This window comes from Psittacula echo, assembly GCF_963264785.1.
Source record: "Psittacula echo genome assembly, chromosome: 21".
NCBI classification, from domain to species: domain Eukaryota; kingdom Metazoa; phylum Chordata; class Aves; order Psittaciformes; family Psittacidae; genus Psittacula; species Psittacula echo.
In genome coordinates this window covers 4,888,902-4,915,098 of record NC_137757.1, presented here as the reverse complement: position 1 = coordinate 4,915,098, position 26,197 = coordinate 4,888,902, and the positions used below count along the sequence as shown (strand labels likewise).

At 51.4% G+C, this 26,197-nt stretch overlaps 3 protein-coding genes across 8 annotated transcripts; 1 reads left to right on the top strand and 2 right to left on the bottom strand.

Annotated features, from left to right (window-relative positions):
• Positions 1-319: 319 nt before the first annotated feature.
• On the bottom strand, positions 320-11,436 carry PTAFR (platelet activating factor receptor). Of its 2 annotated transcripts, XM_080632419.1 has the most exons (3): positions 11,386-11,436; positions 7,274-7,452; positions 320-3,938 (listed from the first exon to the last, which is right to left on the bottom strand). In XM_080632419.1, the coding sequence occupies exon 3, from the start codon at positions 3,878-3,880 to the stop codon at positions 2,819-2,821; it is 1,062 nt and encodes a 353-aa protein (XP_080488545.1). In that variant the 5' UTR covers positions 3,881-3,938; positions 7,274-7,452; positions 11,386-11,436; the 3' UTR covers positions 320-2,818. The 2 variants fall into 2 exon arrangements, with proteins under 2 accessions (XP_080488545.1, XP_080488546.1); XM_080632420.1 differs by lacking the exon at positions 11,386-11,436 and having other exon boundaries at positions 7,274-8,353.
• A 2,851-nt stretch (positions 11,437-14,287) lies between these two features.
• DNAJC8 (DnaJ heat shock protein family (Hsp40) member C8) lies at positions 14,288-22,753 on the bottom strand. Of its 5 annotated transcripts, none has more exons than XM_080632543.1 (9): positions 22,623-22,753; positions 21,589-21,690; positions 20,180-20,236; positions 18,785-18,851; positions 18,058-18,152; positions 17,066-17,203; positions 16,189-16,280; positions 15,627-15,702; positions 14,289-15,115 (listed from the first exon to the last, which is right to left on the bottom strand). In XM_080632543.1, the coding sequence occupies exons 1-9, from the start codon at positions 22,692-22,694 to the stop codon at positions 14,993-14,995; spliced, it is 822 nt and encodes a 273-aa protein (XP_080488669.1). In that variant the 5' UTR covers positions 22,695-22,753; the 3' UTR covers positions 14,289-14,992. The 5 variants fall into 5 exon arrangements, with proteins under 5 accessions (XP_080488671.1, XP_080488669.1, XP_080488673.1 ...); XM_080632546.1 differs by lacking the exon at positions 22,623-22,753 and adding an exon at positions 22,163-22,297 and having other exon boundaries at positions 14,292-15,115; XM_080632544.1 differs by having other exon boundaries at positions 14,296-15,115; positions 17,132-17,203.
• Positions 22,754-22,911: 158 nt separating this feature from the next.
• Positions 22,912-23,748, top strand: ATP5IF1 (ATP synthase inhibitory factor subunit 1). Its single transcript, XM_080632548.1, has 3 exons — positions 22,912-23,148; positions 23,234-23,346; positions 23,451-23,748. The coding sequence occupies exons 1-3, from the start codon at positions 23,056-23,058 to the stop codon at positions 23,590-23,592; spliced, it is 348 nt and encodes a 115-aa protein (XP_080488674.1). The 5' UTR covers positions 22,912-23,055; the 3' UTR covers positions 23,593-23,748.
• The last annotated feature ends 2,449 nt before the right edge of the window (positions 23,749-26,197 follow it).

Below are 26,197 nucleotides of genomic sequence, written 5' to 3'. Positions count from 1 at the left end.
TCAGGCACTGGAGCTGCTCTCAGGTCTCCCCTTCAGGAGCCTTCTCTTCTCCAGGCTGCCCCAGCCCAGCTCTCTCAGCCTGGCTCCAGAGCAGAGCTGCTCCAGCCCTCGCAGCATCTCCATGGCCTCCTCTGGCCTCGCTCCAACAGCTCCACGTCCCTCCTGTGCTGCTGCCCCAGAGCTGGACCAGGACTGCAGGGGGGTCACCCCAGAGCACGCTGCTCACACTCTGGGGATGCAGCGCGGTACCAAGGCTCGTCCCTTGAGGATAAACGCAGAAAGATGAGAAGTTAAAGGACAAAACGCTTGAGGACCACACTTTATTTAAAAGAACTTCTGAGGATCCATTTTATTGCAAAGTAAAGCAGAGCCATGCAACAGGGCGGTAAAACCGACAGGAATTCCAGGACCAGAAGCAGAAGCTCAGGCTGGTGTTTAGAAACGCATTACCGCACATCTCCTGAAGTGTCCTCAGGGCTTCTTCCTCCACTTACCCTTTTCCTCAGATACAGCTTTATGTTTGTTCTCTGAGCCCGTGCTGGCCTCACAGCTGTTTCTGGGGAGCAAAGCATGCTGTTTACCCACAGTGAGTAACCTAAGCTGCAAGCTCTGTTCCAGGCTTTCCAGGAATCAATAGAAGATCACGTATTTACCAGATCCCTGCGTCAAATCCCTTTCTGTCTCCTCCAAGCGCTGCCAGACTCCATCTGTTCAGTGCTCTGGGGGCTGTGAAGCAGGCGTGCTCGGCTGGCTCACCGGGTGGCAAAAGGAGTGCTTCAAAGCTCCTCCTCTGCTGCTACAGGAGCTCCTCAGCCAGAAGGTGCTACCCAGGGAGGGCAGAAATACAGAGACAGATTCCTTTAGCAAGCAGGAATTGGGCTTTTGAATTCCAGGAATCGTTCCCCTTGCTGTGTGCCGTGGCTGGGATGACTGCAGATGCAGGGCAAAGCTTTGCACATGACTGAGGGGCACGGTCAGGGAGTTCTCTCTCTGCCAAGAGGTGCTCAGTGGAGCATCTTTATGAGTGACCATTACTGGAGCAAAGTCCAGGGCCACGAGGCAAATGCCATTGGATCCAATTGTGGAATCCAATTGGACTTGCCATTGGAATCCAATGTGATTGGATTCTTTCCTCTGCCTGGCACTGGGTCTGGAATGCCTGGCACTGGGTCTGGAATGCCTGGCACTGGGTCTGGAATGCCTGGCTGGCCCTGGCAGATGGCATTAGAGAAAGAATCATGTCATTTCTTTTGCCGTTTGCACAGGTAAGCATAAGCTGCCTGAGGGTCTTCAGGAGATGCATCTGAAGGACTCGTATCTCCACTGAATGTAGGCAAGGCCTGATACAAATGTTAGTCCTATCTTTGGAAAGGCTGGGGCTTATCTTTCACGTTCTCTGGTGTGTGTGGGAAGGCTGCTATCCTTGCCTGTGATTAATCAGTGCCTCAGGTCAATACACTTCTGTCATCACATAGACTCTCTGCTGTAGTTTAGGGAACCAAAAACTGTTGTGAAAACAAGTAAGTTCCCCTCCTTGCCCAATTTCCTGTGCTGGATTGAGCCATTTGGGTTAGAAAAGGAACCTGCAGTGTCTCATGATTGGTAACTGAACACCGCACCCTTGGAAAACCACTTTGCCCCAACTGACTGCAGCCATCCCTGAGCGAAGGGTCTCCAGCCTTGTCAGAGTGTATGAGTTACGTGTGTGTCAAGTGTGCTGTATCACTGCAGAGCTCTGATGTACTCAGAAGGTGGCCATGACCTGACCTGGTACTTCACTTGTGGTAGCATATCAAGAACTACTCAGCTTTATTTCTTCATAGCAGAAATAGAAAGACTGGGGGAAGGAATAAGGCAAAGTTGCTTGCTACAGCCTAATCGAAATAAACAAGAACAAAGATACTGAAGCATTTTAAGCTGTTCTTGTCATAATGCCCATGCTGACAATAACCCTCTGTTATCTGGAGCCACCAACGTGAGATTGGATTTCCAAAGACACATGCAGTCAGCCCAGGGTTACTAAACTGAGTGCAAGAGGCCACTGGTTTGCCAGTTCCGCTGTCATACAAGAAGCCAGGACAGGCAATAGTTCCCCTTGGACTTAACATTGATCTGGGGCTAGGTGCTGAGGCACTGCTGATTTCTCTCCCTTTTCTTGCCTACTAGTCCTGTTACTTGGCTGATCCAAGAGCTGGGAGCAAAGGCTAAAGTCTGTGATAGCTCCTCCCAGGCACGTCAGGTCTGGGCCCCACCAGACCATGCAAGTAGGCAAGAAGGGATCAGAGGTGCAGATCTCTTCTTTGAAGGCATTTAAGGAACTCCTTGGACTATGACCCTTTTAGTCACTCAAGAACCAGCTCAGACTCTCTCCACAGAACCATGCTTAGGAAAGTCACTCGAGATGAGCAGCTCTGTTCTTCCAGGTCTTTTAGGAGTCTCTGATGCTGGATTCTTCATGGGAGCTGGGCAGGCAAAGGACCAGGGATGGTGCTGTGGAGGATTTCAGTGCACTCAGCTTCTAGCTGCACAGTGCGCAGACCTGGTGACCCATTTCTTTCACATAAAAGCAGACCATCTGAACTGTTCTGGGTGCCCATGAGAACATCAGCCCAGACAGAAGGTGCTTTTCTGCCCAACTGTTACAGGCTCCAGTTCTGCCAGTTGCATGTGATAGAAGAAATGAGCATCCATTCTTCTGTCTAATGGGAAACAAGAAATGTAAGATCCTAGTGCTCTGCTGTGTCCCTCAGTGCCTCTCCTTGAGAGAAGATGGGTGACTAACTCACACATCTCAACCTGCAACCGGAACAGGGCTGAGCTAGATCCTAATGGCATCCTCCTGGTGAATGGTGCCCTCAATCACTGTGTCTGTGGTTTGCCTGGAGCACTTGCGACTCCCTTTCATGCTTTTCAATTTTTCTGAAAGATGTTTCTGGAACTTCTTGGTGAGGAAGCAGTAAATGATAGGGTCCAACACACAGTTTGTACTCAAGAGGCACAAAGTCACCTGGTGAGCATCATTGAGTTGTTGGCGCAGCTGGCAGTTTTCTCTCTTCCACTGCTCCAGAACAGTCAGGGTCCAGGGCAGATGCACTAAGTGATGAGGTACAAAGCTTATGATGAACACAGCTAGCACTGTGCACACCATCCAGAGTGCCCTTTGCTTGACATGAGCACTCTTCCGTGGCTGTGTTGGTTTGGAGAACAGGGTCCTGATAATGATGATGTTCCAGCCTAGTATAAAGATGAAAATGATATAGAAGAGGATGCAGATGATGACATGGATGGCGAGAACAGCTGAAACGCTGCCAGAAGAGTCATAGTGCTCAAAGCACCGCGTGACATTCCTAGAACTGATCTCCTCCTGGTTAGTATTATTGTCAAAAAGGTAATACAAAGAGCTGCCCACGATTATAATCCAGATAGCTGCTGATAAGTAGATCCCCCTTCTCTGGGTGGTAAACTGAGCAGCTTTAATGGGGTTAGTCACAGCTTGGTAACGGTTGTATGTGATGACCATCAGGAAGGCAACAGAAGAGTAGGTGTTCACAAAAAATAAAGTGCCAGCCACGTTACAGAGGAACTCGGGCATGATCCAGTCTCCATGGTGGTGATAGTAAACAATCCACATTGGCATCGTAACCAAGAAGAGCAGGTCAGCTACTGTCAGGTTCACCATGAATATCTTGATCTCATTGAGTTTCTTGGTGGGGTAAATGCGGCTGAAAATCCAGAGCACATAGCAGTTGGCAGCAAAGCCCAGGACGAAAATGATGCTGTAGAAAACAGTGAAGAGGTTGTAGCGAAACTCTGAGTCGATGTGGCAGGAAATGTAGGAATCAGCACCACCTTCAGCACCGCCTTTATCCTTTCCAGACATCGTGGTGCTGAGCGGGCACGTTTGAAGTAGAATTTCCTGCTGTAGCTTTTCTTCTCACCTAAAAATATAAAGCATAAAATGAGTTCATAGGTGCCATTGCTGAGCCAAAACCCACCTTTCCTTTTGAGCTCTCTGTGACCCCAGGAGTTCTGCTTGTGTGACAGGACACGCAACAGAACACAGGAGAACGTTTGCCTTCATGCAGTGTTGTTTGCTGCAATGAGGATCGCAGATCACACATCTCTAATCTCAAAAGACTTTTCTGCTTGAGGGTTCTCAGATAAAATCATCTAAATCGTGTTAGTCTGCTCCATCTGAAGCTTCTTAATCTTCGACTATAAGCAAACAGGTTTTCTGGGTCCTGTTTCCCCCCTGTGGTTCCTAATGCTTTCTAACTTGCCTACCTTTGTTTTGACCTAGAAATTCCAGAAGTGAAAAAATATCTGGTAAAAATGTCCCACTAGTGCCATTTCCAGAGTCGCTCTCTAGTGTTTTCTGACATTCTCCTGCTTACACTTGTACTTTCTTTGTTGCAAGCACCTGAAGGGGGCCTCGAAGAAATCTGGAGAGGGGCTTTGGACAAGGGCCTGTAGGGACAGGCCAAGGGGAATGGCTTTAACCTGCCAGAGGAGAGACTGAGATGAGCTCTTAGGCAGAAGCTCTTCCCTGTGAGGGTGCTGAGGCGCTGGCACAGGGTGCCCAGAGAAGCTGTGGCTGCCCCATCCCTGGCAGTGCTCAAGGCCAGGTTGGACACAGGGGCTTGGAGCAAGCTGCTCCAGTGGAAGGGGTCCCTGCCTGTGGCAGGGGTTGGAGCTGGAGGAGCCTTAAGGCCCCTTCAACACAAACCAAAGTCATTCTATGCCTCTATGATTTCACATTCACTTCATAGGCTGCCAAACCTCCCAATTTTTTCACTGAGTGATGTACAAAATGAGTAACTAATCCTAAAGGGTGATGTTTTGTGGTACATCGCAGATTTTTCCTACAGTTTGCCTCTCTTGTAATCCTGGCTGTTATCTGTCATGCCATCATTTTGATTTCAAGTTGCCATCAAACCCATTTTTCTCCCTTCCTCCCATTTCTGTATCAAATGCAAGTGTCAGCAGCAGCAGTCCCTGTGTCACTGGTGAGGCTGCTGACAGACACTGTCCCTAAAGAGACGTCCCCACCTCTTTCTTCAAATCTTGCCCGAGTTTGGCCGTACCAAATTCCTGCATCACCAATCCTGTACGTGTTCTTGGCTCAGATTTACATGGATTTGGTCTAATCTCTTGTATAGTTTCAGCTGCTGCTTTTGCCATCCAGGGGATGTACACAGCTGCTCTTGGCCCTGATGCCAACTCCCTGTCTGATGGACTCACCTTTCCTCTGATGGACACAACCCTGCAGATCAGCTTAGTTTTGTCTCCCTCTTCCTTCATGGAGTGCTGCACATTGCAATGTACTTGCCTTGGCTGTGCCAGCTCTATAGCATTTCCCCCCAAAGACTTGCTGCCTCCTGAGAAGGCACCATCCTGCCTCAAAACTCTCTGGATCTTCCCCAGCAGCACACAGTGACATGAGCCCCCATCGCACCCTCCCTGGGCTGAGTCTCCTTCTCAGTGCCCATGTGTTGTTGGTTCCCCATTTGCAACTTCACACTGCAGATGGGGAAGTCAGCTCTAGCTCAGGAAAGTTCTCCCTTTCTTCAGCAAACTCTGCAACCCCCTCACTATCTCTTTCCAGTTGCTAAGAGAGGAAGGCAAGAGTCCTCTTGCCAAGCCTGTCCCTCCTCAACCCTCACAGGTCCCCTAAGAACAACTCAGGATATCCACAATGTCCCCTTGGACCTTCACAGGCAGCACTGGGGTTTGGGTGTCTTTAGTCTTTCAGGCAGGTTCCCTGTGAATTAACAAGTAGCTGTGGCAGTGCCAGTGGTTGGCCAGGGGACAGAAGTGTCTGTCCTCTCCCCCCTTGCTGAGATCTCTAGAGGGCAGCAGCCAATTGGGGGGTGGTACCCAGGAGGTGAGGATGCTCTGGGCTATGAACACCTTGGGGTCTGGCCACACAGGCCTGGCACATCCCTGAGGAGAGGTCCCAGAGGAGGCAGGGGACCGCCTCCACTCCCTGCTCTGCCTTTGATTCATGCAGGACCTAAGGCAGGTCCTACTGGTCATAGAATCATAGAACAGTTAGGGTTGGAAAGGACCTTAAGATCATCCAGTTCCAACCCCCCTGCCATGGGCAGGGACACCTCACACTAAACCATGGCACCCAAGTCATCTCATGGATCTGTTTCCACACCCTCATCTGTGTCTGAAAAGTCATTGTCACAACCTGGCCTTAAATAAATGTTGGTGTGTAAGCCCATGTCTCCCACCCACTGAGGGACCATCTCAGACAAGGACATCCATCGGTTGGAAGAGTTTGCATCTCTCAGCTCGGGATGGTACCTACCAGATGCAGACATTTAGGGAGGGGTGAGGCTGTGCAGGGGCAGGAGAAACTCATGGGGAGCTCTGTGTTTGAAACCCTGTGGCATGGAGAGGGAAGAGCCAAGCCCTGCACTGCAGGTGGGTTTGAGCTATGGAGCTGCATGAGATGAATGCGAGGACGTGCTCTGGTTTTAAGTCTGACAGAAATCTCTGGCAGAGGTGGGCTGTGGGAGATGGCCATGGTGTCTCCTGGCCACAACAGCACTTGGTAGAGCTCATCAGGTTTGCATCAGTGGCTGTGCAGTGCCAATGCCAAGGTCCTCCAGGGAGTCACAGGAGAGTTGTTTTTCCCTTCCTGCTTTAAGCCAGTTACTCAACAAAATGCGGCTAGAAGAGACTGTGGCACCATTCCCCTAAATGTACTCAATGCCCACTTCCCTCTTCAGTTCAAGGACTTCAAGCTTACATGTCCCATGTACTTGTGAGCTGCCCTAAGCCCTAGACACTGGAGCATGGTCTGGAGCATCTCACTCAGCCTCTCCTGTGGAAGTGGTTCCCCTTTGCATAAAGCAGGTCAATATTCTCCATGCCAGCAGAAGGGAGGAGAGGTGCAGTGGTCAGAGCGGGGCTGGAAGCTGGGGGTCCTGTGCTCTGCTGCAGCAGCCAGTGCTGCCTTACCCAAATCCCTGGAAACTTGAGCCCAAACCCAAGCCAAGCCCAAGCCACTACCAGTACCCCAGTACCCCAGTACCCCAGCTGGTAATCCCAAGTGGTTTATATCATCATCTCCCCTCTATGCAGAACCAGAGGTTCCAGGAGCGGACTCTGCTCCCAGTCTGCACCCTGGGCCGTGCTCTCCCAATAAGGATTTACAAGCTCATGGCTGCAGAGTGCAAAACCCACGCTAACAGAAGCTATGCCATCAGCAATAGTATATTCCAAGAGGAGTTATAATAATAAAGCGTGGTTTTGTGCTTACCAGTTGAAAGGCTTCAGCAGGATTTGTCCATCTTCAGCTTCAGTGGAGCGGTGATGAGTGTTCTACTGATCTTCTTCCAAGCATTATTTTCTCTGACCTGGGGCTGAAAGGTCTCCACGCAGCAGCTCTCAAGAACAGGACACCAGAATGGGAGCAACTGCAGCATGACTGCAGAGTCACTAGAGAAGAGGAAACGGGTGACATCAGCTCAAAGGAAATGAGAAATAAAATAGGCCGTAGAGGAAAGGCAATTAACCACAGCAAAGATCTGGAAAGCCCTTAAAGCTGCTTCCTCAAAGTATCGCTGCTTCTTGTGATCCTGGAAGAGGGCAAAGTTGGGATTTTCCTCCTAAAGGTAGAATAGGGATCCACTCTGTATCCCTGCTTAGATCTGGGATTAGACAGCATCTGAGCATCCTTCTTCCAACCTATGAATGACAGAAGCCATGAGCTTTCACTTAATAACTTCGAGGAAAGGAAGTGCCAGGAAACTCCTACATCCCATGAACAGAGCCATTCTCTAGCAGATCCTCACTCACACTTGTGCTAGAGCTAACCAGACCCAGGATCCAGCCATCCCAAGTCCCTTTTTATCTCAGAGGCCTTGGGCAGACACCAAGACACCACACAGACCTGTAGCATCACTGCAGGAGCCTCATCTCACCCTTCAGGTCCCCCCAGCGTGGCCTGACAGAGCCAAAGCCTGGCTGTCCCCTGGTCCCCAGCTCCACACACCTGGTGCAGGCAGTGCAGGGTCTCCCACCACACAGCACTGGTGCTGTCACTGCGTCTCCCTCGTGCCAGGGGAGGTTGGGTCCTGCTCAGCTCAGGTGGCTTCTGAGCCCCTTGGACACCCCATGCTGCTGCCATGGGGGACAAGGGTGACCCTGCAGCAGCTCAGGGCTGTGGTGTCTGTGCCCCTCTGGGTGTTTTGGGCCTGGAGCAGCAGGACATCCCGCATTGTGCAGCAGGACATCCCAGTTTGTGCAGCAGGACATCCCAGTTTGTGCAGCAGGACATCCCGCATTGTGCAGCAGGACATCCTGCATTGTGCAGCAGGACATCCCAGTTTGTGCAGCAGGACATCCCGCATTGTGCAGCAGGACATCCCAGTTTGTGCAGCAGGACATCCCAGTTTGTGCAGCAGGACATCCCGCATTGTGCAGCAGGACATCCCAGTTTGTGCAGAAGAACATCCCGCTTTGTGCAGCAGGACATCCCAGTTTGTGCAGCAGGACATCCCACATTGTGCAGCAGGACATCCCGCTTTGTGCAGCAGGACATCCTGCATTGTGCAGCAGGACATCCTGCATTGTGCAGCAGGACATCCTGCTTTGTGCAGCAGGACATCCCGCATTGTGCAGCAGGACATCCCAGTTTGTGCAGCAGGACATCCCTCATTGTGCAGCAGGACATCCCGCATTGTGCAGCAGGACATCCGGCTTTGTGCAGCAGGACATCCCAGTTTGTGCAGCAGGACATCCCGCTTTGTGCAGCAGGACATCCCAGTTTGTGCAGCAGGACATCCCGCTTTGTGCAGCAGGACATCCCGCATTGTGCAGCAGGACATCCTGCATTGTGCAGCAGGACATCCCGCTTTGTGCAGCAGGACATCCCAGTTTGTGCAGCAGGACATCCCGCTTTGTGCAGCAGGACATCCCGCTTTGTGCAGCAGGACATCCCAGTTTGTGCAGCAGGACATCCCAGTTTGTGCAGCAGGACATCCCGCTTTGTGCAGCAGGACATCCCAGTTTGTGCAGCAGGACATCCCTCATTGTGCAGCAGGACATCCCTCATTGTGCAGCAGGACATCCCGCTTTGTGCAGCAGGACATCCCAGTTTGTGCAGCAGGACATCCCTCATTGTGCAGCAGGACATCCCGCTTTGTGCAGCAGGACATCCCAGTTTCTGCAGCAGGACATCCCGCTTTGTGCAGCAGGACATCCCGCTTTGTGCAGCAGGACATCCCAGTTTCTGCAGCAGGACATCCCGCTTTGTGCAGCAGGACATCCCGCTTTGTGCAGCAGGACATCCCGCTTCGTGCAGCAGGACATCCCGCTTTGTGCAGCAGGACATCCCGCTTCGTGCAGCAGGACATCCCGCTTCGTGCAGCAGGACATCCCAGTTTGTGCAGCAGGACATCCCAGTTTGTGCAGCAGGACATCCCGCATTGTGCAGCAGGACATCCCGCTTTGTGCAGCAGGACATCCCAGTTTGTGCAGCAGGACATCCCAGTTTGTGCAGCAGGACATCCCGCTTTGTGCAGCAGGACATCCCGCTTTGTGCAGCAGGACATCCCGCTTCGTGCAGCAGATTGCTCTGGAATGGTCCTGGGGAAGTCCGGCTGCACCCTTGGAAAAGAGTTGACCCGGACAGAGAAGGCCAGAGCAGTGCTGCAGCTTTGCCTGCCTCTGGTAGGGGACATCCAGCCCCCAGCATGGACAGAGGGTGGTTTCCAGCACCGCTCCGGCTGTCCCGATGCTGCACAGCTCAGTGCTTTGAGGTGCCTGAGGCCAGGCAAGCCAACCTCAGCATTTTGGAAGAACATCATTGCTGCCATCCACCTTGTCCCCACCATCAGTGCCCCATGTCCCCAGCTCATGAGGAGGATGCTCTGGCAGTGTCCTCCCTCCTTCCTCCTCCTCTGTTAACTGCTGTAAGGATGGACCAAGGAACCTGACCCTTCATGGACGGGACAGAGCCCCAGTTATGCCCCGACTGCTTTGGGGAGCTTCAATTTAAACCAAACATGAGCGCACTGATGACAGTGGCTGGCAGCCAGTTTGTGCCTTTACGGACAGCAGCCAGGACAGGGAGGGAAGGGGAGTGCTGGCAAAGGCTCCAGCAATGGCCAAACAAAGCTCCTGTCCCTCTGCAGCCAAGTGCTTAGAGGAAATGAAAGCCCTGGAGGTTTGGGGCTGGGTTGGAGCTCTCACCAGAAATCTCCATCCTTCCTCTGCTCAGCCCCGTGACAGCTCTGCCAGGACAGGGCACACACACGTTACCCACGGTCAGCAAAGGGGGGCTGTTGTAAACCCCACAGAACCACCAGCAGACACAAGGCAGGGTCGGTGGTGACCGACACCTCAGGGCTGGAAGCTCTCAAGGTGCTTTCACAAGCTCTGCTTTCTGATTCGAGCACTCCCACTGCAGCCAGGACACCTCGCCCCGGGACCGTGTCCGTGCTGCCCCGTGCCTCCTCGCTGCTCCCCAAACTTACTCATTTTCCAGCTTTGCCTCCGATGCTCAGCGAGGCCTCAAGCTATTGAGATGCACAGAAGTGCCCAGAACAGCCCCTGGGTTGTGTACACCGGCCTCTTGCCACGCTTTGCACTTGTCCACCTCTTAATACTGGGGGAGTTCCCTTCCTCTTCATCCCATTTTCAGCTGTTGCATTTAAAACATCAGAAGCTGAAGAGGGCCCGGATTCTGCACTTCCAGAGCCACGGCAATGGGAAAGGCTGAGAACATTGTCATCCCCCTGAACCGCAGGAAACAGCACCACTGGAGCTGGGCTGGCTTTGGCAGAAGCCCGGGTGCAGCCACGCTGCACAGGGCAGAAGGTGACCTCCATGGACCACTGCATCAGCACTTGTGTTCACAGCCCTGGCTATGGTGGCTCTGCTGGAGGGGAAAGGCTTCATGAAGCCCTCATGGCCAGGGCACTGCTCCCGCTGCAAGTTACCTCCTGGCAGAGGTGTAAGGTACCTGCCTGACCAGGGCAAGGGCAAGGGCCATGCACGAGCAGGATGAGGGCTCCTGGAGAGGCTCCGAGCGTTGCCTGAAGGTCTAAAGCAGGGCTCCTCACCTCACTCTGCAGCGTCCAAAGTTGTTCTTGCCACCAAGCATGGTGGGATGGGACCTCGATGAGGGCAGTCCCCATCTGCACAGCCCCAGAGGCAGTGGCAGTGCCAGCCTGACTCATCCCTGCTTCCTGGGCGCAGGGAGTGAGCACACAGACGTCTTCCCAGCACACCCCAATGGGGACCATGAGATGGCTCTGATGGATCCAGGGGGATGCGCAGCCAGTTCATGTCCTGGGACACCGAGGCGCAGGAGGAGCCTGTGGAGCGAGGGGAGGGAGAGCAAGCAAAGGGGAAGGAGCCTCTTACCTTGGGGACACAGCACCCACTCCGCAAGCGGAGCCACCGAAGCCGTCGGTGCCTCTGGCTGGGAGCAGGCTCGCGCGGAAGGAGGGTGCCGCTGGCTCCTTGTGACTCACTTCCCTCTTGGCACTTGCGACACGGCTCAGACCTGCCCCGGCTGCGCCTTGGAGCTTGACACCAGCTCCCGGGGCCCTTCCTTGAGCAGCAGAGGCTCTGTCCTGGCCAGGGGCTCATCCTGCTCCTGTCACCCGGAGCCTCGCAGGCCCTGCCTGCAGCAGCTCCAGAGCAGGGGCATTCCCCAGCCAGGCAGGGGTGGTGTGGGCTTGGTAATGGGGGTCAGCACCTTCAGCACATCCATCCTCTGGGCTTCTTGTTTCTTTCCAGACACTGGGACCGGGAGCCAGCACAGCATCGAGTCCTTGTTCAACTGCTGCCAGTGGAGGTGGAGACTTCCCCTTGGCTGCCGCGGGGCAAAGCGTCAGGATGAGACCACTTTGCTGTGTGAGTCATTCCGGGCTGGGGCAGGCAGTTTCCTGCCCTCTCTGCAGCATCATAACCCCCTCAGTTGTACTCCTTCAGCCTGGGAAGAAAGGGGGGGGGGGGGCACACGGGGACCTGCTGCTCTGGCTGCTGCAGCCCCAGCTCTGCCCTTGCTCTGCTCTCAGGTGGGATTTCCCCAGATGCCTGCTGTGGTACTGCATAACATCCACCTGAGTCACCCGTGTTACACAAGGGCTGCTCAACAAGGAAACGTTGGCTTTTCTTTGCTGGTAAGAACTGGCTCTGGTTTCTGCGAGGCTTCTGAGACAGCTCTGAAGGGCCTCACAGTCACAGCTGGGTGGTGAAAGCCCATCAGAGCAGGTACACAACCTGCGCTGCTGTCAGGAGGAGCTGGCTGTTGGCACGTCCTCTAGTGCCCCATCTAAGCCTGCCAGACACCCACCTGCAGCACACACTCCAATCCCCAACCTACAGCAAAGCTGCATCGGTTCTACTGTGCCCTTTCTCAGCAGAGGTTGAGAACGCTGCACCTAAAACAGCGCGTGCAGCTCAAACGGGAGGTGCAGAACTGGAGCGGCCCTGGCAGAGAGCTGCCACCACGGGCTGAGGGACCAAAGCTCCCCAGGTCTCCTCCAGCGGAACAGAGGAACCTCTAGCAAAGGCCATGTATTTCACTGCTGCTGCAGCCTGGCTGGCAGATGGGAAGCTTCGCAGCACTTGGCTGAGTAGATAAGACAGGACAAACACTGCATCGTCAGGCACAGAAGCGTATCAGAGGCAGGGCAGAAGAAAACAGGAAGAGCTAAACTGGGAATGAAACAGCATTCTCCTAAGCTACACATTCTGCTGCCCCAACCAAGTCGTACCTGGTGCAAGAAACGACATCAACACAGCAGGTCCCACAGGAGCTGCGGGGCTCTGGCCACAGACACTGTGTGAGAGCCTGGGGCAGGCCCCACCACGGCCCGAAGGCCCATAAACACACACAGCACCGAGCAGCAGAACCCAAAGCGTAACGTGGGTCTTACAAACACTGCAAGTTCTCACAGGACTCATCCTGAGCTACCTGAAGAGCTACTGGACACTGAGTTCCAGCAGTCAGCTCCAGCTACCTAACTAGCAGGTTATCTAACTAGCAACTTGTGTATGGCAGGACAAATAGAATCCCAGCCTGGTCTGGGTTAGAAGGGACCTCAAAGTTCATACAGTTCCAACTCCCTACCACGGGCAGGGACCCCTTCCACTAGAGGGGCTTGGAGCAAGCCCCTGTGTCCAACCTGGCCTTGGACACTGCCAGGGATGGGGCAGCCACAGCTTCTCTGTGCCAGTGCCTCAGCACCAAGTAAGGTGAAGAAACTGCATTCCTTTGCTTACACAGAAAGTAGGAACTGTATCCTACTGTTCCAAGAACTAGTTAATGTATAAACCACCAAAATACCTTCATTTTACTAGAGAATGGTGTTTCACTTTACATCTGGTCACACAGACCAGTACATGAGAAGAAAAGAAGAAACAAAGGCGAGCGGAGAGCACCAGCCACCTTCCACAGATCGCCTCAGTCCCAGGCCCTGTCAGGCACCAGAAACTTCCTTGGGAGCCGCTTTTCCTGGAGCAATCTGTGTGGTAACACAACTCGATTGTGCTGCTCCTCCCCAGCAGGCAGAAATAGAAGGCAATTAATCAAAACTTAAGAGTTGAGACACCAGAAGATGTAGGGGCAGCAGAACCAATCTTTGCAGAGAGACCTCGCCTGAGACGCAAAGAGCAGCACAAAGGATTGTGCTCCTTTGAAGATGAGGGCACATAGACAGCACATCCAAGTGAAAGGAGCTGGCTAATAGCAGAGAGGAGGAAGAAGAGCAGTATCTTCATGGAAACAGCTCCCCACAGGACCCAAATATGGGGATAACCATCAGGACAGATGGAAAGAGTCTGCAGGAAGGTCTCCGGAGGAGTCTGCCAGGCACACGTGAATCCACAGCACATTCCACTTTGAACACCTTTAAACAGTTGAGAATCCCTTAAAGTCCTTCAATGCACACACAAAGTAGGAGTTTACAAATCAAACCCCTTGTGTTTGATCCCATAGCTCATGCTCATGATCCATAGCTCATCCCATAGCTCTGGGGAGCTCCACTCCTAACAGATGCTCAAGTCCTCCCAACCCATTGCCACTCCCCAAAGGCACAGCAATAAGCTCAGCTTTCAGCACAGACTGTGCCCCACCAGCATCCACCCAGGCAGCATCCAGGGAAGGGAGATCCTCTCCCCATCCTCATGGTGCCACTTGCACTGTCACAGTCACAGTTCCATCAGAACAGACTTCAGGATGAGAGTAGGCCCTTACCAGGGCAATGGCTCCTGCTGGAGAGCAGCAGCACACACCCCAGTGGCCAGCACTCCATTCACACCTTCCAGTTGTAGTTTTGAGTAATTCCAAGAAAAAGAAGCCCTGGTAACTTGGGTAAAAATTTATTTTACATACAGACCATTGCAACTGAACTATGAGTCAGGAGAAGTTATTTTTCCTTTACAGGAAGGGACCAGCTGGCCTGAGATTAACAGAAGTCTAAGCCTGAGAGCTGGGATTTTAGGCTGGAAATCAGATCTTGGGGTGTGTGGGGAGGCATCTTTCCAAGCACCACCCAGCTCAGTGAGAGCTGCAGGACTCAAACTGCAGGTCAGATGCACTGCATAGTGCTGGAAGCAGATTCCCAGTCAGCTCGGACCTTTCCGAAGCTGAACTTGCTGAGGGAGATGATGCCTGGAAAGGCACGGATGCATTTCCAGTGCTTTGTTCAGCTCTCAAACTGGAAACAGAAATGGTGAAACACACAACGTGTGTGAAGTACAAAACATCGAGTTACAGGGCAGCAGACAAACAGGACAGCAATAACGGTGGGGACCTCCTAAGCCAAGTGTTCTACATGTAGCGGGGTCCTGGCCGAGTTCCTACTATGGCCCTAGTTCAAATGGACAGAGTACAAAAAATACTTCGACCAATAATTATACTGAAACCAAACTCAACCGAAAAGCAATTCTTACTCTAGGTGCCAATGAGTCCTTAAAAGCAGGGAGGGGACTGAGAAACTGTGCCTGGGCAGTGCCAGGATCATTCCCGCTGCTCCATTTTTACTTTGGGAGGTCTCAGGAAGGTCCTGTTCTTCTTTTCTTTCTTCCCCTTTGTATTGGCCTGGAAATTCCTCCAGCTGTCCACACGACCATCCCGGCTTTCCTGGGAACAACAGGGAGGAAGCAGAGAGTTAAGAAGTGCAAGAGCCAGAGAATATCTGGTATGTATAAGAGATCAATAACAGCAATGTCCCCCTTATGCAGCATGTAGCGCCCTGCTCGCTGGGACACACACTGTGAAGACAGCACAGTGAAACTACAACTGATTTTACACCACAAGCACCAATATAAGCCCCATGCTGGTTTCTTGTTTCAGAAGCAACCAGCTTGGGTTGTGCTGTCCTCACTACAGCCTCCTGAGTCCTCTGATGTGCAAAGGAAATAAGAAACCTCATCTCCAGTGGATTTTCCTAATCTGTCAGCACAGAACGTGCCATCTTCTTACTCTGGTCTGACATCCTTGAGATGGCTCCCCTTGTGCTGCAGCTTTAAGTCAGAGAGGAGAGGGAAGGGAAACATCTGTCTTCTCTCCCTCTCCTTGTCCCAAGCCAACACAAAGACACAAGAAGGAAAGGTCTCTGGTGCACTCTTTTCTCCCCTCCCTGGCTGCTTACCTCAAAGTTCTTCTGCCATTCTCGCTCTCGTTTGGCTTTCTCTTGTGCCTCTATTTCCTCTTCCCTCTGCCGCTTCCTGGAAGGGAAACCACAAAGAAGTTCTGAACCCACAACATCTGCTTTAAAGAAACACAGAATTACTTTCAAAACACCTTGGGCAGCTCTTCTGATTTCTTGGCAGATGAAAGCGCTTCTCAGATCAGAAGAGACAAATACACACCCCTAAGATAGCAAACAGCATGGAAGAACAGTGAGCAGAGACGGTGGCTTGGCACCACTGACAGCACACACGTACTCAACTAGGGAGTCAGCTTCTCAGAACAAGCTGGACTCCTTTGTAACTAGTGATAAGTTTCTGTAAGTGTTGAGAACACGCATTGTGAGAAGTGAATAAACACCTGAGCATGCAAGGCAAGAATGAATGTTCATCTGCAACCAAGAGCACTGCCCTGCAACTACCTCCCAGACTTAGGCTTTTCCAAGACTCTCTGATTCCTTATCTTCCCTGAGGAGGCATGAAGGGGGAAGAGCCTGAACTGCACAAGCACAATGCTGCTCATACCTTTCATGCATTTCTTTCGCTTCTCTTTCTTTCCTCTTGATTTCCAGTTCAGCAAAGAGCTTCATCGTCTGCTTGTATACGGCTTGTTTGAACTGCAAAACACAAACCCAGCCTTAAATAATGCCCACTAACACAGGTAGAGAAGACTGCTTTACATAAGAATGTAAGAAGCATAAAAAGGTGGTGAATGATATGCCCATAAACCCCCCATATTCTGCCTTGAGAGCAGTCAGCAGCAGTTAGATATGAAAAAGGCAAAACGGACACTGTTCAGTAACTTCCCAGCAGATCATCTTGACGGGGTGTGAAAGGCACTGGCTTTGCAGTAAGGAATATCACTATACTTAAATAAACTTCATTATTAAAGAACAGCAAGAGATTTCTAAATATCAATGGAAAGTACAATTGTGATGGGATGACTGTGGTGAAATCAAGAGGGAAAAGAGAAAGATGACAATGGCAAGACCAATGCTGTCAGTGTTTGATAATCATCTGTCATTCTGTTCAAGCCTCTAGGATAACTTTTCAGACTAGAGCTCAGGTAAGAACAACTAGGTTATGTCATGCCTTTTATAGGTAAAGTGATTTGTGGCCTAACAGCACATCTATCCTCAAATGCTATTTAGCAGGAACAGCCAAAACAGCTCTTACTGCAACACATCACTAACAGCACGTTTAGACACGCTGCAGTGGGTTCTATCCTGGCAGCAGGAACACCACAGTTCCTGCATTCACAATACAAGGAATTCAACACAAAAAGACAGCACGGTGCACAAGACTTGCTCCAAAGAACACGGTATTTTGATCTCTGTAATCTCAGGACAGATTTACTCTTTACACTACAGTTACATTATTTTCTAACATATACAGGTATTACCCAACACATGGTACTCTTGAAAGAGATTTTGTGCTCCCCAGTTTCTCTGCTCAGTAAATGACTTACAACTTCAGGATCATCCTCTTCTACAATGGCTGGTTTCCCATCCTTCTTCAACTGCTTCTTTTTTTCTTTCACCTAAAGATTAAGAACAAAAGTGAGAGATGAAAGCTTGCATAGGGCTTACAGAACTGTGCCCAAGTAGTTCTGCATCCCTGCTCCACTGTGTGGGAAGCTCTCTGGATGACAGTGATTTCTTGATGTGGATCAATGTTTTATTTTCAACCAAAACCTCCTGGTCCTAGATCCAGATAAACACATATGAGATCCCTACCACATGAACTGTAGTCATTACAAATACTACGTTAGACACTCTTTATTGAACCCAATCCCTCTGGTGGGTTTTGTTCTTGTTCTTAAGTTATTTTCATATCCAATACACACCATCCAAACCAGGAGGAAGTCTCTTTTGCTTTGTAATAGTCAAAAGACTAACAACAAAAAGCAGAAAATAAAGTGTTGCTTGGTTTAGAGTATCTGACTGCTCCCATATCATCTGCTTTCTCAAGCTTGTTGTGCGTTAGTCCACCCACATCACTCAACTAACTTCTTGGCTAATGTAATCCAAGCTCCTTTTCTTATCTTATAGGTCACTTCCCCCAACTTCTCTTGCTGTCACCACTTATTTTTCTTCCACCTACAGACATCTGAACTGCATCATCCATTTACAGACCTGCAAAAACCCCATATGTAGGTCAGATCCTGTGGTCTGACCTAATTATTCCAAGTACTAAATTTCACTGAATTATCTTGCACTGAGCTCAACAGCAGTCTTGGACAAAGCACGTTTTGTTCATGCCAGGAAGAGCTCAGAGGCCACCTGCACAGCTTTGCTCAACTCATCTTTTAATGGCCTAATGTACCAAAAAGTAAATGAGAAAGGACTGGTTACCCCTCACCCCCACTCCTGGATGTTCCTATGCAATACTTACAGTGTGTTCCACATATTCTTTTCCTGCCTGGATCACATCCAAGGCTCTCTTCTTCTGCTCCTGATCTAGCAGCAACTTGTACGCTTTATCTACAGCTAACAAAAAGCATCAACATTAATAGCACCAGTAATCCCATTCACGAAGCACCGTAAGATTGCTACTTCTTGACCATACAACTTTTGCCTCCTAGAATTTGGGGGGGGTCTCGTTTGGTCAGGTTTTGGGGGGTTTTGTGTGTGGCTTTCTTTAAATACATCTGGGTATGTGATATCACCATTAATTAAATGAGTTTTGGGGTACAGTAGTGACAGAAACTGTCACACACCTTTGGAGTTGGCAGGGTGAACGTATCAGTCCTACCAAGGGATATAGTCATAGGGCGTTATGTAAGTTTAAGGCGCATAATGCAAAGTGCACACCTAAACCCATGGCATTACTTCTGCCATATGGTCTTGGAATAAACTCTAATGCCCGTATTAAACAGTTTCGCTTGCACAGGGACGTGGCCGTCCCCGTGGCCAGCTGACAATGGCATTATCGCCACCTAGTGACCCTTTGTGCTGAAATGCCACCCCACACCTCTGCTCCCGCCTCATGTAAAGAGCCTCTACAGCAGTTCTGCCCCTCAGTAGGGCCTTCACCCCTAACAAACCCTGAAAACAGCTACAGAGAAATAGCTGTCCAGCTACTGCCGTACAGCAGCCCGAGGAAAAGGGGAGAGCATTACCTTCAAATGCCTTCTGGGCTCTATCTGCATCATCTTGGTTTTTGTCTGGATGCACCAATATCGACAACTGCAAGAGAAAGGATCTTGCTATCCAGATCATTGTAAAAGATGGAGAGCATTTCAGAGATTTTTGTGGGATGAGGGCATAGTCTGACATAGAAGGAATCACAGGGGATCACATTCCTTTGTATACAGACAAGTCAGCTGGCAACACGTACCGGTATGCATCAGTAAAAGCTTAGAAATCAAATACAATCCCTACAATAAACAGGCTGTCTGAGATGTGCAGAACATGAACATCCTTCGGCCGCAGTGCCTGGGGCTGATCGGAACCCCTTGGTCACCCAAATCTGGTGTCCTTGGTCTTAAGAAGAAACAAACCTACACAGATCATCCTCAACCCAAGTTAACCTTTTAATCAGCATCCTAAGAGGGTCTCCAGTATCCCCAAGGCTGTTCAAATATCAAACTGCTTAAAAGAGTGGGTTTTTCCTTAGGCTCCTTTACTGAAAGTCAAGAAAACTCCTTCCTGTACTCTCTATCCAGGAGAGAGAGGCAGGACACTGCTCACTACAATCCTTAGGTCATCCTAACTGGGCTGGAAAGCACATCCTCTACCTTTTTCTTCAAACCTTCTCCATGTGGCTTGTTTTCCAGACTCCTGAGTTTTGCTGTTCCTTTGTGGCCTCTCTAGTTTGTCTGCATCTTTCCTGGTTCAAAACCAGCCACAGTGTGGCAAACTGACATTTGCAGCAGTGCTGAAGAATGCAAAATGATGACTTCCTGCACGCTGCAGATGGCACTTTCCAGTTCACAGGACAAAGGTTTGCTTCTGGTACTAAACAGCTGCATGCTGCTCCTTTACTCCATGATTTGCTATGCCAATGTCTTTTTCCTCCTGTTGGCTGTTCCACACTCCATATTGATGTGTTAGATCTCATCAACACACAATTCCATTCCGTTCTCCCTGTTTCTACCTGTTCCAGGTAACTCAGCCACCAAAATTGACCACTGAAATTCTTAAAGAAACCTCAAAGCAAATAAACTTTTGGATCCAAGTCCGTATATTTGAGAAAAGTACCTTTTGTCAGCTCTTCTGAGAGGTCCTGACCTTCTCTTTGAGCTGAAGTTCAATAATCTGGTTATACACGGGCAGATCAGTTTGCAATAGCCCCACCACATTTCACAGGCAAAGCAGCATAGACCAGAGACACTTCTGCAGCTCTCCTCTTGTTGATACAAAGATTGTTTTATGCATTTCTTCCCCAAAACAGCTACTCCTCTACCCAGATACAGCTTTACCCCCACCTGCCTTGTCCCCAAGCACAGCTGCACAATAATCTCTACAGAGCTTCAAGTTTCCTTCCAGAGGCTCCAAGTGCAAAAGCCAAATACCTGCCGGAATCTTTTCTTTATCTCTTCATCTGTGGCTTCAGGATCCATCTGCAGGACCTAAAAGAGACCAAAAGAGAGTAAGAGTTCGATGATACCCCCCATGCTTCATGTTCTGAGAGCAAGCTCTAAACACCTGGCTCCTGGTGTACAGACTCAATACCAGAAAGCTTCCCCCATCAGGGAACTGCTTCAGCACCTGAGTTTTCATCCAGTAAACCAGAAAGATTTTCAGTCAGAGACATCACATCTGGGACACTGCTTTGTGTGTCCACAGACTCCTCTGACTATGCCAGTGTCCTTTCCACACTCAAGTCTCATGTAGACAGCTGCCATCCCTAAATAGCCACAATTGGTCTAAACCTCCAACTGCTCCTGTAGCAGTGCTTAGATTGGCAGAAACTGAAGCACACGGTGGCTTTGATCCTGTCAAATCGTTCATAACTGAAACTTTGGGCAGAAAACATAAGACTTGGTAAGAACCTCTTCATTTTATCATTTTGAAAGAAGACAGGAGAGTTTTCCTGTTGGTTCTCCAAGACTGAGCTCAGATCTTTCTCTACAGATCCTTAGGGATGTGGCAGAGTTTTGGAGCTCTTTTGTGAATTTATTTACTGAGCAGAAGTTCCATGCAACAAGTGAGCCTACTCAATGCAAACACATGCTGCTATGACATGAACACAAGGTAAAGTCTACTTCTAAATGGCTTTCCTGATTTACCCCTCAGGTCAAGTACTAAGATCTACACAGAACTGGACATGGTCAAGGTGAATGTGCTGACTGATGTGGCTGACCAGCCCTAAATTGGGACTACAAAGCACCTGAGGTTTTAAAAAGGCAGATGAGGATGATCTCAAGCAGGAATACACACAGGGAAAGCCAGCTCTAGAAGAACGCCAGGTTGGTTTATTTACTCTCTTCCTCAGGCTTTCATACTCATTAAGACTTTGTCACTGACTGCAACTAGAATCACAATGTGTGATGTGCAAGGGAATTACCCTTGTTCCAGTGACTCCTCAAAGGTTGCTCACTAGTGTCAGCAGCCAGACTCCTCCTCTTACCCTATGAGCATCCAAAACAAAAGCCAGAACTGGAACTGCTGAGTCAAGAGTGCTCAGAACATGCTACCTGTGGCTGCTATGTTCTCATTCAGACTCCCTACTATTGATCTCCCAAACCTTCCTGTGCTGTTGCACGAGGGAAATGTGTCAAAAGAGTATAATTTGCACCCAATATAAACCAGGACAAACATACACATCATCCTCCTGCCTTCTGAAAGCTCCTGCGCTGTAACCTACATCTAGAGAACTTCTTTCTGTCTCTATCTTCAGTCTTTCTACCGAGATAAGTACCCAGGAAATGGGGAAGTCAGAACACCGAGTCAGAAGGGAGGATAAAGCATTCAAACCAACCTCGAAAGGGTTCAGGTTGAAATAGGAAGATCCAGGTCGGGTGAGCCGGTCGATTTGGTTTTTGGATGTTAAAACTGAGTCTCGTTTTTCAATTTGCTTTACCTGAAGAACAAGAGAGGCAGACATCAAGTGACCATCATAACGTGCTTACCTGCCTTCCCATGTGATTACCACACCGGTCATCACTGTTGTGTACTACAAATCACAACCCCCTTGTGCATCTGAAGCATGTATTTTCCTCACACACCAGCAGAGCACAGTTTTCAGCCAATTTTACAGCATGACAGTGTTTCTAACATTCTATTTTAACTCTAAAAAAGCATTTCTGCCTGTTTCTACTACAGCTGCGGCTTTTCCCCTCACTTTGCTCCTACACCATCACTGTCATCCCGATTCCTTGGAAACCTACTGCGCTGCTGCTTTCAACCCACTGTAGTGGGATATATCCTATTGAACACCTTAGGTGACACTGGCGCATGTACCCAAGTTCGCTTCATTCTGACACAGCTTATTTAGCTCTGTTCAAGTTGCAGCATTACCAAACCAATCCGTGCTTCTAACACTTAACGTTCACCTTTATTTAGACAAACAAGCACCCAGCAACCGGCACCACGCTCCTGCGGGCGGGCTCAGCGAACACCTCCCAGCGCTGCCCAAAGAGCCCGGGCTGAGGGTCCCGGTAAAAGGCCGAGCAGCGGCGCACGGTGAAGAAAGCCCCGGGACGGCTCCCATGGGCGCTGAGCGCCCGGCTCCTTTCCCGGTCACCACAGGGGCTGCTCCGGAAGGAAGCGGGAACAGCTCCGCCTCGAACGCCCGCCCTGCCCGGGCCGAGCGCGCACCCGCCGGCACCGGCCGCTCGCCCCCTTCTCTTCCCTCCACCCACCATTCGCTCCCTGCCCGCCCTCCCGCGGCCCCAAGGCCCGCCCCGGCCGAGCAAGGGGCCTGCCGGGTGCCACTCGGTGCGGCGGGGCCGGGCGGGCCGGGTGTCGGGGGGGTGGAGGGGTGGGCCCAGGCCGCGGTGCGGGTCCCGGTACCTCGCTGTAGAAGGTGAGGAACGCCTCCTCCGCAGCGCCGCCCGCCCCGGGCTCCCCCGCCGCCGCCGCCATTGCCACCACCACGTGACGTGACGCGACGCAACGCGACCGCACGTGACCACGGCGCTGAAGCTGGCAAGGGAAGGGGCGGGAGGCCCTCTGCACGTGACCGCGGCGCCGCGCTGTTAGCAACAAGCTCCTCTCTCCTCACTCCCCGCGGTGCCGTCCTGAGGGGACGGAGCGGAGCGGCCCGGAGCCGCCCGGCCCGGTTCTGCCCTGCTCGGGGGGGAGCTGCCGCTTCCCGGGCACGCCCCGTGCGCTCCGCACCGGCCCGCAGCACCGCAGGCGGGAGGCGGCTGCTGCGCAGGCGCGCGCCGTGACGCGGCGGCGGGGGGCGGGTCCCGTCCGCGCTGCGCTCCAAGGGCAGCGGGCGATGGCGGCGGCGGCGGCAGCGGCGCGGGGCGGCCTGCGCGGGGCCCTGGTGCTGCAGCAGCAGCGCTGGAGCTCGGGCTCGGGCGCTGACCAGGTGGGCGCGGCGGGCGGGGGGCGCTGCCCGTGTCCCCGGTGCTCTCCTCCCGGCCGTGCCCCGCTCACCGCCTCTCTCCCCGCAGCTGGGTGAGCTGGGTAAAGGCGCCGGGAAGGGCGGCGGCGGCGGCGGCGCCATCCGCGAGGCCGGCGGTGCCTTCGGGAAGAAGCAGGCGGCGGAGGAGGAGCGGTACTTCAGGTGAGCGGGGCCCGCGGCCCCCCCCCCGCGGCTGGGCCCCCCAGCCTCTCCCGCAGCCACCGCCATGTACGGGTGCTGCAGCGTGCGCCGCCCTTTCCTTGCAGGGAGAAGGAGAGGGAGCAGATCTCTGCCCTGCGGAAACACCATGAGGAGGAGATCGATCACCACCAGAAAGAGATAGAGCGGCTGCAGAAAGAAATCGAGCGTCATAAGCATAAGATCAAAGAGCTTAAGCACGATAACTGAGCCGACGCTGAATGTACATGGCCAATGCTGATTGTGGTGTAAAGCAGCCTTGAAGACTGTATGTATGCCTTGGCCAACATAATCCAAATTATTCCAATTATACTGTGGCCTGCAACTATGTCAAATAAACTGCTCAGTCTCTTTGCTGTTCAGTAACTGCTTAGAAATAACGCACTGTCTTGGTGTTAACTAAGTGTTTTTACAAAGTAATGCTGTACTCCTGAGCAGGCAGTCCTGGGCAGAACTGCTCTGCTTTCATTGGAGTTACTGCAAAGGAGTCACCACTTACACTTGGTGTCATAACTTTACAGATAAAGCTGTAAGAAGTTGGGGGAAATGGTACCTGTGTAGAGATCCCTTCACACAGGAGTCACTGTCTCAAGGAAGCTGTCACTGGGTGAGGAGGACTCCACTGAACTTGCAGGGTATAAGGTTCTTTTGTTATGCTTAGTGTTCAGTGTCATAAACTGGGAGGGGAGCTTAACCGTTCTAGGTTCCAGTGATTTCACATGTGGTGGTGTGGATTCCTGAGCAAGACAGATGAGATCCTGACTCTCACTTGAAGGTTCTTTTTTGGTGGAGGTAGTCACCTGGTGGTGGGGTTTTTCTGTCTAGTTCTTGATGTTCCTTTTGTAAGTCCCTTTCCAAAGAAAGATGCATTAAGATTTATGCTCATAGAATCATAGTCACAGACTGGTTTGGGTTGAAGGGACCTTAAAGCTCATCCAGCTCCAACCCCTGCCACGGGCAGGGACCCCTTCCACTGGAGCAGCTTGCTCCAAGCCCCTGTGTCCAACCTGGCCTTGAGCACTGCCAGGGATGGGGCAGCCACAGCTTCTCTGGGCACCCTGTGCCAGCACCTCAGCACCCTCACAGGAAAGAACTTGTGCCTAAGAGCTCATCTCAGTCTCCCCTCTGGCAGGTTACGCAAGTTCAGTCACTTTTGTGATTTTAATGTAAGAAATCTATCCTGAAACATACAGTGGGTAACCTACAGGAGCGTGTGTGTGGCCTTCCTGCACCAGGACTGACAAGAAGGGGATTTTATGTAACAAGAATGGACAGGTGATAAAGCAGCCTCCCCATCCAGTCCTGCACTGGCACATCCACAAGTGCCTGAACAGGTTTAGTTCCTCCCACTGGTAAATCCAACTCTTGTGAAGTGCTACAGTGGAGCTGGATGGAGGTAAGTGGCTGAAGGGCCCTGTTTGAACAGAGCCTTTGATGCAGAAAGTGCTGCGGTGAGTGGCTGGTACCTGGTACAACCCCAACCAGCTGCTCCTCTTGGGCCACTCTCACTGAGGAACACTGCAGGTTGTGGTACATCTCGTCTGCAGAGTAACTGATGGCACCAATGACAAGTCCATGCCCTGTCATCTGTGTGATCAGGCAATTCTGGAGCAGAGCAACCAAAATCTGAAGCTTGAAACTGGTAAGGCTGCAAGGATGGTGCTTCACTCACAGAAGAGGCCATAGAGAGCTTATTGTTCTGGGTTTCTTCAATTGCTCTGGAATGACTGATGGCATGAATAGCCATCCCTCCATCCCACAGGGGTACACAAAGGAAGGGATTCTTCTGTCCTCCCTGCCAGCACTAGTGCATCCTGGTCATTCATTGTTCCTCAGGATTGGACTGACCCTGTTCACAACACCCAAACCCTCAACAGCCACCAACAGCCCAAATTCATGAAGAAAAAGCTTCATTTTTGGAGTGGCATTTATGTGTTGATGAGATGCACATCCGTCCTTACCCCTGGACCCTCTGTCCATCTCTTGTGCACATAGATCATGGCCAATGCAGCAGCAGGAAAAATGCACTTATTTTCAGCTAAACCCAAGCTTGTGATTATTGCTGCAGTAAACACAAGCTTCTACACCAGGCACTTAGTTTCTGCTGTGTCCTATGCAAATAGAGGGTAGATTTAGACCAGGCATTAGGCACAAGTTCTTTCCTGTGAGAGTGCTGAGGCACTGGCACAGGGTGCCCAGAGAAGCTGTGGCTGCCCCATCCCTGGCAGTGTTCAAGGCCAGGTTGGACACAGGGGCTTGGAGCAAGCTGCTCTAGTGGAAGGTGTCCCTGCCCGTGGCAGGGGACATTGCCAGGGATGGGCCAGCCACAGCCTCTCTGAAACTATTACACTTCCTTTACGCTAGGTTTGACCCCGCATCCAGCAGAGAAGAGCTGTCACTACTGCCAAACCCACAGAAGGAAGTTACAACCCACACGAGAAGCAGCACAGCAGCAGGTCCAGCAAGACAGAACACTCCACCCCAGGTGAGTTTGCCTCGGCTTCTGTATCAGAGCACTTCTATTTACATCAGGCAGTGCACACAACGTTCACCCATGCTCCACATGAACAGGGATGGAAGCACACGTCCTTGGTAAGCTGCACAGCAAACACCGTCTTCGGGAGTGTCATTTCGTGGTTAAACTCCTGGAAGGGCCTTCTCAGAGTAGAACGCTGCGGTTTTTGGCTCTTCACCAGACCCAGGAGGGACCAATCCACCCGCACGCAGATGCTGTTTGACACAGGGCTCCGGGATGCAGCCTGCCCCAACCCATTCGTTGGCTGTCACGTTGTGCAGCGCCAAGACCAGGAGATGA